Source organism: Cetorhinus maximus, chromosome 11, assembly GCF_964194155.1.
Source record: "Cetorhinus maximus chromosome 11, sCetMax3.hap1.1, whole genome shotgun sequence".
In the NCBI taxonomy this organism is placed as follows: domain Eukaryota; kingdom Metazoa; phylum Chordata; class Chondrichthyes; order Lamniformes; family Cetorhinidae; genus Cetorhinus; species Cetorhinus maximus.
The window spans coordinates 107102046-107114257 of NC_135889.1; the positions used below are offsets into that span (position 1 = coordinate 107102046).

At 40.7% G+C, this 12212-nt stretch overlaps 1 protein-coding gene across 3 annotated transcripts in view; it reads left to right on the top strand.

The window, feature by feature from the left end:
• Positions 1-12212, top strand: part of rif1 (replication timing regulatory factor 1) — a 90317-nt gene that overhangs the window by 27411 nt on the left and 50694 nt on the right. For all 3 annotated transcript variants that reach the window (XM_078552558.1, XM_078552559.1, XM_078552560.1), the window contains 5 exons: positions 798-889; positions 4646-4835; positions 5610-5702; positions 8288-8426; positions 11497-11648. In XM_078552558.1, the coding sequence (XP_078408684.1) occupies positions 798-889; positions 4646-4835; positions 5610-5702; positions 8288-8426; positions 11497-11648 (666 nt within the window). The remainder of the gene's footprint in view (positions 1-797; positions 890-4645; positions 4836-5609; positions 5703-8287; positions 8427-11496; positions 11649-12212) is intronic.

Here is a 12212-nt window from a genome sequence, read left to right on the forward strand (position 1 = left end):
GCCACAGCATAGTTTGAAATAGAGCAGAGGGATCTTGCTAACATTTATTTTTCTCCACTAACACCAGTAGAAACAGAAATTGGAATTGCCATCCCTGTTGCTATTTACAACTTGTGTGCAAACTGGCTGCCACATTTATTAAGACAAGTGACTGCATTTCAAATGCAATTCTTTGATTATAATGGACCTTAGAATATCCTGAGGGTGCAATAGAATGCAATATAAATGCAAGTTCGAGCACATGAACATACTTCATGCCACCAAAAAGCAGATCAATCTCAATTTAAATGTTAATTGTCATCATTGGGTATGATTTTTTGCAGTATGTCTAAATACTACTCTTGTAACTTGCTCAGCCCTTTCCTACTGTCTCATTTTGAATGTTCATAATTATATTTAAAAAGATTAGGGAGGGAACAGGTTCTATAGATGGTTGCATACCAAAGGAAAGTATTGAGCTTTTCACCTGAGGGAAAATGTCATAATGAAGTACATCATCCAAAATCCTGAAATATTTTAATGTAATTTATGGCTTGAGCTTACTGGCACTATATTAGAGCTGATTTTAAGCTGCTATAGCAATTGATCAGTTGGTTCACAATTGTTTCAATGCCTACATTTGTAGCATAAATGCAACTTCAAACTTTAGCTCAAATTATTTATTCAGTGAAGGTTCTTTCAAATTGTACTACAATTTTAACCTAATTTTTCTATACCTTCCTGGATTTTTTTTTGTCTGTAGTGTATTAAGTGTTGGCCAGTGACCAAATTGCTCACTAGTTTTGTTTTGCTGTTAGGTTCAAAATGTGCTTGGAGCAATAGAAACAATATTAACAAGAGATCAACAGTCAATGGTCATTGAACATGAAGCCTTAAACCTTATTATAAGGTAAGTGTGGATCAAAGTGAAATTATTCTCACGTTTATACATTTAAGAAGTAATGTAATTGCAAAGTAAGGAAGTACTGTTATGTGGATTCTGGAAATCAGGAGGTTTTGCATTAGTTCAGTAATTTTCTGAAATAGTTCCAGCAGATCCATATTCATTTGAATTTTTTATTACTGAATGGGAAGATTTTCACTATTCTAAAAATACATTTGGTAAAACTGATGTTGCAAATCAATATGATCAAGCGAAATCCCTTAATTTAGCTGGTTTGCTATCTGCGATGACTTCATTACTAACTTTTTAAAAAGATTTCGAAATTATCTCCTGGAAAACACTGAAAACTGAATTAACATTTTTGTCTGGCATTAAATGAAGACCTGTTTGAATTTTCTATTATTGTTAATCATTCATGGGATGTAGGCATTGCTGGCTAGGTCAGCATTTATTGCCCATCCCTAATTGCCATTTAAACCATGTTATGCATATTTCTATTTCGAGAATAAGGCTGGAAAATACTGTTTCAGTTTACTGAAAGATTGTGATTTTCAAACTATTGCTGTAATTAAACAGGTAAATGGAATTCAACCCAGAGAAGTGTGATGTGATGCATTTGGGGAGGTCAAACAAGGCAAAGGAATACACAATAAATGAGAGGATATTGAGAGGTGTAGAGGAAGTGAGGGACCTTGGAGTGAATGTCCACAGATCCCTGAAGGTAGCAGGACAGGTTGATAAGCTGGTTAAGAAAGCATATGGAATCGTTTCATTTATTAGCTGAGGCATAGGGTATAAGAACTGGGAGGTTATGCTGAAGTTATGCAAAGCATTAGTTAGGCCATAACTCGAGTACTGTGTGCAGTTCTGATCACATTACAGAAAGGATGTAATTGCACTAGAGATGGTACAGAGGCAATTTACGAGGATGTTGCGAGGACTAGAAAATTGCAGCTATAAGGAAAGATTGGATAGGCTGGGATTGTTCTTGGAACAGAGGAGGGTGAAGGGAGGTTTGATTGAGATGTACAAAATTGTGAGGGACCAGGGTAGAATGGATAGGAAGGGCCTATTTATTTTAGCAGAGAGGTCAGTGACTAGGGGGCACATTTAAAGTGATTGGTAGAAGAATTGGAGGGCAGATGAAGAAATCTTTTTTCACCGATGTTTGTGGGGGTCTGGAACTCACTATCTGAAAGGGTAGTAGAGGCAGAAACCCTCAACTCGTTTAAAAGGTGTCTGGATGTGCACCTGAAGTGCCGTAAACTGCAGGGCTACAGACCAAATGCTGGAAAGTAGGATTAGGCTGGGTAGTTTGTTTATGGACTGGTGCAGATATGATGGGCTAAGTGGCCTCTTTCTGTGCTGTAAACTTTCTATGATAAAGAACACGCAAACTTTGCCTGCACAGTGCTGCACGCATGCACTTTGTAAGCTATTGATTTTTGCTTGCTTAGAATGTTGCAGTCTGTGTTGAAGTGGTCTATTCTCATATGGCTTCCTCTGTGCTTGAGAATTCCCAAATCCACCAATAAGAGAGGAGCAATGAGGACAGACCTTTCCACATAACCAGGCCTGCAAAATTGGTGGTCTATAAAATAGAAGTAGCCAAGATCCAGGTACAGTGTGTTTCCTCACTTTCTGTAATATGTACACTTTAGCTAATGAGAACCTTAAACATTGCCCTGGAAGAGGTTAGGCAAGGGTATGAAAATGTAACTTTTTAGGTTGATTCTATGTAGTTTCAATTAGTCTGACTGCATCAAAATCACTCCAGTAGCTTACAATTATATGGCACTTGGCGTAGCAAAAATGTTTCGACACGTCTAACAAGTGATATCAAAAGGACACATTTTTTGACACTGAGCCACAGATGACAAGTGACCATAAGCCAGGCCAAAGAAGTAGATTTTAAGGAGCATCTTAAAAGAGGAGAGAGGCAGGGTGGAAATTCCAGAGCTTGGGACCAAGGCATCTGAAAGCATGCCTACCAGTGGTGGAACAATTAAAATTTGAGATGCACAAGAGGCCAGAATTTGTAGAGCGCAGTGATTTCAAAAGCTTGAAGGGTGAATGGAAATTACAGAAATGGGAAAGGTTGATGCCATGGAGAGATTTGTAAGCAAAGATGCAAACTTTAAGATTGAGGTTGTCAGACTGAGATACTGTCAGCAAGCACAGGGTGATGGATGAATAAGACTTGCAATGCGTCAAGATACTGCAAGCAAAGATTTGAATGACTCGACTTTATGTAAGGTGGAAAATGAGAGGCCAGGCAAGAGAGTGGTAAAATAATCAAGCTTAGAGTTAACAAAGGTACGGGTGGGGGTTTCAGCACCAGATCAGCTGAGCCTGTGTCGGAGTCTAGTGATGTTATGAAGGTTAAGTAGGTAGTTTTGGTGATATAGAAGGTATGTGGTCAGGAGTTCATATCTGGGTCAATACAATACCAAGGTTTCGAGTGGTCTGAATTGGTTTCAGGCAGTTGCCAGAGCTGGAAACTGAGTTTGTGACAGGAACCAAAGCCAATGGCTTCAATCTTCCTAATATTTAGCTGGAGCAATGTTCGGCTCTTCCACTATTGAATAATGCACTAGCAGTGTGACAAATTAAGACAGTAAAGGGGTCCAGAGCGGTGTGGTGTGATAGAACTGAGTGTCGTTGGCATATATGAGGAACCTGATGTTTTCAGATGACATTGCCAAAGGATTGTATGAAAATGAGAAAATAAAGGGGGTCAAGGATAGGCCTTTGGGGGCACTCTAGAGAAACCATGCAGGAGTGGGAAGAGAAGCCATTGCATATGATTCTCTTGCAACTATTCAATAAATAAGAATGGAACCAAACCAAATGCTGTTCCACCCAGCTAGACAATGGATGAAAGGTGTTACAGAACAGCGGTATGGTCTTGAGAATTGCAGGCAAGTTGAGAAGGATGAGGAGGGATAGATAATCAGATAATGTCATTTGTGACTTTGATCAAGACAGTTTCAGTACTGTGGTGGGACTGGAAACCTAATTGAAGAGACTAAAACATGGAATTGTGGGGAAAAAGAGCACAGATTTGGAAGACAACACTTTAAGGACTTTGGTGAGAAAAGAAGGTTGGAGATGGAGCAGTAATTTGCAAGGAATGAGGTGTTGAGGCTGGATATTTATTTTGAAAGGGGTGGGGACAGTTACATTCATGAGAATTAGCATAGAATAGCTTAATATTGTGCAAGATTTTGTAAAGATACATTGTTATAAAGTTCATAATGATTAATTAGACCCTCATCACTGCACTAAGTTAATAGTGCTTAGTTCCATCTGAGTAAACTTTAAACCTGATGGAGACGCCATGAATTAAAGATTTTCTTTCAAATATATATTGGTCTACTGAAACATTTTAAAGTGTATGCTTTAAAGTGTAAACTTTATATCATAATTGTATTTGCATTTTCAAATTAATCATGTCTGAACAGGAGCAGTAAGATATAAGTTTTTATATCAAAATGTGTCCAGTGATCTCCTGATAGTGAATATTCTTGTAGGGATTTAAAAAAATTGTTTTTCTTAAAGTTGCAAGTTTTATTGATGTGACTTGAGTGTCTCTGATCTGGCTCATCAAGACACGTTTTAATACCTCTGTTATGTGATATTTGTAAAGATGAAAGGTTTTTATTAGACAGTGTGTTGAGAGATCTTCAAGCAGATCTGTTTGTAAATTAGGGAAAGTTTCTGTGGATAGGTTTTCTAAACTTTTACTTCTCCTGTTTTAAGGCTGGTAGAGCAGACACCAGTTCAGATGGGAGAAAATGCTGTTCAATGGGCCAGGCTAATACTTCCTCTTGTAGTTCATTCAGCCCCCAAAGTACGGTTACGAGCAGCAACAGCTCTGGAAATGGGGCTACCACTTCTCCTTCAAAAGCAGCCGGATGTAGCAGGCATAATTGAGCCCCTAATGACCTCAGTAAGTATGAGAATAAGAACACTTGTTATTTTGTCTCTCTTTTTAAAATAACAATTCTCCAGATTACTGATGTACTGGAATTTCGAAGCCTATTTAGTTTGTAAACTTTCCCCTTCTGTGATTGCCTAAAAAAATTCTGCTTTGGTTACCATGTGTCAATCCACAGCCAAAAGGTGTGAATCTGTTCTTTTTTCCTTTGTTACTATTTTAGCTGACATGTATGATTCTGTCAATATGGCTCAAAGATCACCCCCATGCTTTTGAGTCAGAAGGTTGTGGGTTCAAGTCCCACCCCAGAGGCTTGAGCACAAATCTAGACAGACACTCTGCCTTATTTGGGGATATGGAGCATCCTCTAAGGTGCCCTCTTTCAAATGAAGTGTTTAAACTGAGCCCTTGCCTCCTCTGTAGGGTGGGTGTACAAGATTGTATGGTAATATTTCAGAAGAGCATGAGAGTTCTGCCTGGTGACAGAATCAATATTTATCCTTCAATCAACTTCAGATTTTTTTTATATATAAAAAATGTTCATTTTCATATTGCTGTTTGAGGAACCTTGCTGTGGGCAAATTGGTTTTACTACAGGGAATTGCACCTACTGATCAAATATTTGCTGAGCTGTGAGACTCGCTGTTTAGGAAGACAAAGGTACAGGCCTGTGCCTCTGCCTTTTTTGTGGGTCAGTGAGTCGGTGCAACAAATTCATTTTCTGTACCTTTCTTTAAAAAACAAAGGATATAGTCATAAATGTTCAAATATTTCATATTGTTTCAGAAAATGATTCCAGAGCTCCAGAAACTCTTCACAACAAAAAATGAAACTTATGTGTTGAAATTGTGGCCCCTCTTTGTGAAATTGTTGGGAAAGGTAAGATTACCCTAGGCATTGCCTCCCAATAGATGATGAAATGATGGGAAAGAGGTGCACACTTTATATTTTCAATTAATTGCAAAGTAGACTAAGTTGCTCAAAGCTGTAAATACTGGAGCCCATGAAGTTGCTGCAAGAGAATATTTTACTGTAGAATATTCAAAATTAAGAATATAAATAGGAGCAGGAGTAGACCATAGGGCCTATTGAGCCTGCTCTGCCATTCCATTAAATTTCCTGCCCACTCCCCATATCACTTCATACCTCAACCTTTAAATGTATTCACAATGAAGCATCCACAACCCTCTTGGGTAGAGAATTCCAAAGAATCACAACCCACTGACTGAAGACAGTTTCTCATTGTGGTCTTAAATTAGTAGGCCATAATCCAGAGACTCTGCCTCCATGTTCTAGATTCCGTCAACCAGGGAAAACAACCTGTATGTCTACCCTATCAAGCCCCTTGAGAATCTTGAAAGTTTCAATGAGATCACCCCTCATTCTTCTAAACTCCAGAGAGTATAGGCCCAATTTACTTAGTGCCCCATTACAGGACAACCCCCTCATCCCAGGATTTAATCTAGCGAACCTTAGCTGCACTGCTTCCAGTGCAACTATATCCTCCTTTTAAATATGGGATCAAAACTCATAGAGTCATAGTCATAGAGGTCTACAGCACAGAAAATGGTCCTTCGGCCCATCGAGTCTGTGCCAGCCAAACAAGCACCTACCTATTCTAATCCCATTTTCCAGCACTAGGCCCATTGCCTTGTATGCCATGGCATCGCAAGTGCACATACTTCTTAAATGTTGTGAAGGTTTCTGCCTCTACCACCCTTTCAGGCAGTGAGTTCCAGATTCCAACCACCTGTTGGGTGAAAAAATTCTTCCTTACACCCCCTCGAAACCTCCTGCCCCTTACCTTAAATCTCTGCCCCCTGGTTATTGATCCCTTCGCCAAGGGGGGAAGTTTCTTCCTGTCTACCCTATCTATGTCCCTCATAATTTTATACACCTCAATCATGTCCCCCACCTCAATCTCCTCTGCTCCAGGGAAAATAACCCCAGTCTACCCAATTTCTCCTCATAACTAAAACTCTTCAGCCCTGGCAACATCCTGGTAAATCTCCTCTGCACTCTCTCTAGTGCAATCACATCCTTCCTATAATGCGGATTCCAGAACTGCACGCGATACTCTAGCTGTGCCCTAACCAGCGTTTTATACAGTTCCAGCATAACCTCCCTGCTCTTATATTCTACGCCTCAGCTAATAAAGGCAAGTATCCCATATGCCTTCTTAACCACCTCATCTACCTGTCCCGCTACCTTAAGTACGTGTGGACACGTACACCAAGGTCCCTCTGATTCTAGGTACTTCCCAGGGTCCTACCATTCATCGTGTATTCCCATGCCTTGTTTGTCCTGCCCAACTGCACCCAGTACCCCAGGTGTGGTCTCACAAAAGCCCTGTACAATTGTAGTAAGAATTCCTTATTCTTGCAGTTCAATTCCCTTGCAGTAAAGGCCAAGAAATTGAAGAAAAATACTGAACCTAGAAATGTACAGTAGATCTCATTCCTTGAAAGGGAGAGGTGGGCTAAAGCTTCAAGTAATATAAATTTCAATGTTGTACATTTATTTATCTCTAGTAGTATACAACTTAAGTAATTGACAGCTGGGGGTAGGATACATTTGTCCATATGACATGAGCTAGTGTTAAGTGCCAATCCATTATATTGCTCCCCATACGGTTTTTTTTAATTCATTCTTGAGATGTGGGCTTTGAAGGGAAGGCCAGTATTTATTGCCCTTCCCTAATTGCCCTTGAAAAGGTGGCGGTGAGCTACCTTCTTGAACCAGTGCAGTCCAACTGGTGTAGGTACACCCACAGTGCTTTTTTCCTGAAGTAGCTTGATATAACTGACTGGCTTGCTATGCCATTTCAAGAGGGCAGTTAAGAGTTAACCACATTGCTGTGGATCTGGAGTCGCATGTAAGCCAGATCCAGCATGGATGGTGGATTTTCTCCCCTGAAGGGCATTAGGGAACCAGAGGGGTTTTTAACAACAAACCGGTAATTTCATGATCATTATTAATGAGACTAGCATTTTATTTCAGACTTATGAAGTTACCCCAGCTGCCATTTTGGGATTTAAACTCTTGTCTCCAGAGCATTAGTCTGGACCTCTAGATTGCTAGTCCAGTAACATTGCCACTATGCTACTGCCCCCTTTAAATAAGTGAGGTGAAAAGGCTTGATAGCAATGAGTCCTGGATACCTCCATCCCTGAGCTATTAATAGACAGTTTAATGTTTTTTTTCCTCTGGAGTTTGGAATGTCTTCACATCTGTTCCAGACAGGCAACAAGAATCCACCTTCCATTGCTTTTACATTCAATTATTTTGGCCCAATATATTAAAAGAAAATGCAGATAGTGCTTGCAAATTTAAGAGCATAATTGGGGATTGCTAAACAGCATTTATTTTGCTTAGGTGATGGTCAAACCTACAACACAGATTAAACCACAGTTCAGTTTATTTCCCCATAACTTATCAAATTGATCTCTCTTCCCCTGTACAAGTCATTGCACCGAGGAGGAAGTTTCATTAATTCTCTACTGCATTTGGAGGAGTTGGGCTTTCGTAGTGGCTCTCCAGTTGTGAAGAAAATAGCTTTCATTGCTTGGAAAAGCTTGATCGATAATTTTGCATTGAATCCTGGTATGTGAAAGCATGCTTTATCTTTATTACTTTGTGAAATAGACCAGGGTTAATATTTTTGAAATGTATTGCTTGTATGTTTTTAATCTTTTATAATCTGAATGTTGGAAAATATGAAGTGTCAGGTTTTTCCATGACCATTTTTTTGTCTTTTTGCAACTCCAACCACCATACACAGCACATTATTCCCCAGCTGATATCAATTTTATTTGAGGGGTGGGAAGAAAAAATCAAGTACATGCACTCTCATTTCTGGCAGCGATAGTTGCTTGAAGTGTGTTTCGATTCTTGAATTCTCCTTTTTCAATGTGATTGAAGACTCCAGTTCCCTGAGCAGAAAAACAAACTGATTTATGTAGCACCTTTAATGTAAGGGAACATCCCAAGGTACTTCACAGGAGTGTTATAAAACAAGCTGTGACACTGAGGCACACAAGAGCTTCGTCAAAGACGTAGGTTTTAAGAAGTGTCATAAAGGAGGAAAGTTGAGAGGCAGCGAGGTGTAGAGAAGGTATTGGCTTGAGACCTAGGCATCTAAAGGCACATGTACCAATGATGGAGCAATTAATGTTGGTATTGCACAAGAGGCCAGAATCAGAGGAGCTCAGATATCTGAGGGTTGCTAGGCTGGAGGAGATTACAAAGACAGAGAGGGGTAAGGCTGTTGAGGGATTTGAAAACAACAATGTGTGGGCCAGCAAGCACGGGATGTTGGGTGAATGGGACTTGCTACGAATTAAGACACAGGCAGCAAGATTTTCGATGAGTTCAAGTTTATGGAAGGTAGAATGTGGGAGACAAGCCAGGAGTGTGTTGGAATAGTCAATTCTAGATGTAATGAAAGCACAAATGAGGATTTCAGCAGCAGATGAGCTGAGACGGGCAAAGTTGGGCCATGTTTTGGAGCTGGAAATAGGCAGCCTTAGAGATGTGGTGAATATGAGGCCAGAAGCTTACCTTGGGGTCAAATATCACGCCAGTGTAACAAACAAACAGGCTTAATCTCAGATTGTTGCCAGGGAGAGGAATGGACTCTATAACTAGGGAGAGGAGTTTAGTGTGGGGGCCAAAAACAATGTTTCAGTCTTCCTGGTATTTAATTGGAGGAAATTTCTGCTAATCCAGTACTAGATTACGAGTCTGACAATTTAACAACAGTGGAGGAGTCAAGAGAGGTGGTGATGATACAGAGTTGGGTGTCACTGGCATATATGTCAAATCTAATGCTGTGCTTTCGGATGATGTTGCCAAGGGGCAGCATGTAGATGAGAAATATCCACAAAAAGCAGGAGAAACCCAGCCCAGCTAATTACCGTCCCCATCAGCCTACCCTTGATTATCAGCCAAGTGATGCAAGGCATCTTGACAGTTTCTATCAAGTGGCATTTATTCAGCAATAAACTGCTTGGTGATGCTCAGTTTGGGTTTTCCAGGGCCACTCAGCTCCTTGGGCTCATTACAGCCTTAGTCCAAACAAGGACAAAAGAGCTGAACTCGAGGTGAGGTGAGAGTGACTGCCCTTGACGCCAGGGCAGCATATGATCAAGTGTGGCATAAAAGAGCCCTAGCAAAACAGGAGTTAATGGGAATCAGGGAGGAAATTCTCCATTCGTTGGAGTCATACCTAGTACAAAGGAAGATGATTCTGGTTGTTGAAGGTCAATCATCTCATTTCCAGGACATCACTGCAGGAGTTCCTCAGGTTAGCGTCTTAGGCCCAACCACCTATAGTTGCTTTGTCAATGATCTTCCATCATAAGGATGTTTACTGTGCAATGTTCAGCACCATTTGTGACAACAACGGTTGAAGAAGTACATCTCCATATGCCGCAAGACATCAAAGACGGAAACAATATTCCGGCTTGAGCTGACAAGTGGCAAGTATCATTCATGCCACACAAGTGCCAGGCAATGACTCTCTCCAACAAGAGTGAACCTAACCTTCTCCCCTTGACATTCAATGGCATTACTACCACTATCAACATGCTGGGGTTTACCATTAACCAGAAACTGAACTGGACCAGCCATATAAATACTGTGTCTAGAAGAGCAGGTTAGAGGCTAAGAATCCTGTGGCAAGTAACTCACCTCCTGACTCTTCAGAGCCTGTCCACCATCTTGAAGGCACAAGCCAGGAACATGATGGAATATACTCCACTTGTCTGAGTGCAGCTCAAACGACACTCAGGAAGCACGACACCATCCAGGTCAAAGCAACCCATCTACCATCTTCGGCATTCACTCTCTCCACCACCGACGTGCAGTGGTAGCAGTGTGTACCATCTACAAGATGCACTGCAGCAACTCACCAAGGCTCCTTCGATAGCATCTTCCAAACCCATGATCTCTAGAGCAGCATATGCATGGGAAGACCACCACCTGCAAGTTCCCCTCTAAGTCACACATCATCCTGACTTGGAACTACATCACCATTTCTTCACTGTTGTTGGATCAAAATCGTGGAAGGCCCTTTCTATCAGCACTATGTGTACACCTGCAGCACATGGACTGCAGTGGTTCAAGGAGGTGGCTCACTACCATCCTCGCGAGGGAAAATTGGGATGGGCAATAAATGATTGCCTAGCCAGTGACACCTGTGAAGGAATAAATTTTTTTTTTAAAAATTGGTGGGGGCCAATGAATTGGGAGCAGGAAGAGAAGCCATTGAATGTCATGGGGAGATGGTTAGATTCTCTTATTGGAGATGGTCATCGCCTGGCACTGGTGTGATGCTAATGTTACTTTGGTGTTGTATGAAAGTTCTAGACGTTGTGACTTCTCACCTGCAATCCCTGATCTTCATTCCTCACTAGGTAGAAACTGCAGATAGGAATCGGCTTCCCTTCTTTTAACAACTGACTGCTGAGCGGTATCGACAGAGTCCTCGGCACAACTCTGGCTCACCCTCATTTTGGCAGATTGTGAGGCACAGGGAAGAGAGGAAAAAGAAATGGGAGGAGGAAATTAAATGTATTCAGGAATCTCTTTACTAATGGAGAGATTTCAAATATTTTCTTGACCTTTTTCCATCCTTTCAGTTTTATATGTTAAATTTTCCTTTACTGTACAGATATACTTTGCAGTGCAAAACGGCTCCGGTTGCTCATGCAGCCACTGAGTTCTATTCACGTAAGAACGGAGATTTTGGGTCTTGCCAAACTAGAGGTTTGGTGGTATTTGGCTCTTCGGCTAGGCCCACTGCTTTCTGCTAACTTTGAACAGGTAAGAAAAGCCCACAATCAATCTTTGAGGCGTACAGCTATATTTGCATGTCATCTTTTCTGGAATATTTTTGCTGACTAGTTAATTTATCTTCCCCTGCTGTTGAGAAAAGGAACAAAATATTGTTTAGTGTTAATTTACCAGTGAAAGCTTATAGGTTAACATTACTCAGGGGCTTTTCAGCTTTATGTTAGTCCTGGCTTTGAAAATGTTTACTCAATGTTTGGGAAAATTTGACTAAGCCTGAGTTTATCCACAGCTGTTGTCTGCCGGAAAGGGCCAGCAAAAAAGGGAGCATTGTAACCTTATGATTGGCTAGCCGAGGTGGTGTGGGTTATTGTCAAATCTTTGTCTGCAGGAATTTGTGATGTACTGCATCAGACTTGCTCCAACAGGACAAATTGTACATTTTGGTTTCAATTACTCTGATTACAAGAAGGGTCCTACTGCATTCATGGTGTCCATTTATCTTTGCATCAGATTCAGTTTGTTTAGTAGAAACCAATGCATCGATAACCAATTCAGTTTCAAAGTGAAATATCATAATTTTTGTTCGCTCATTAA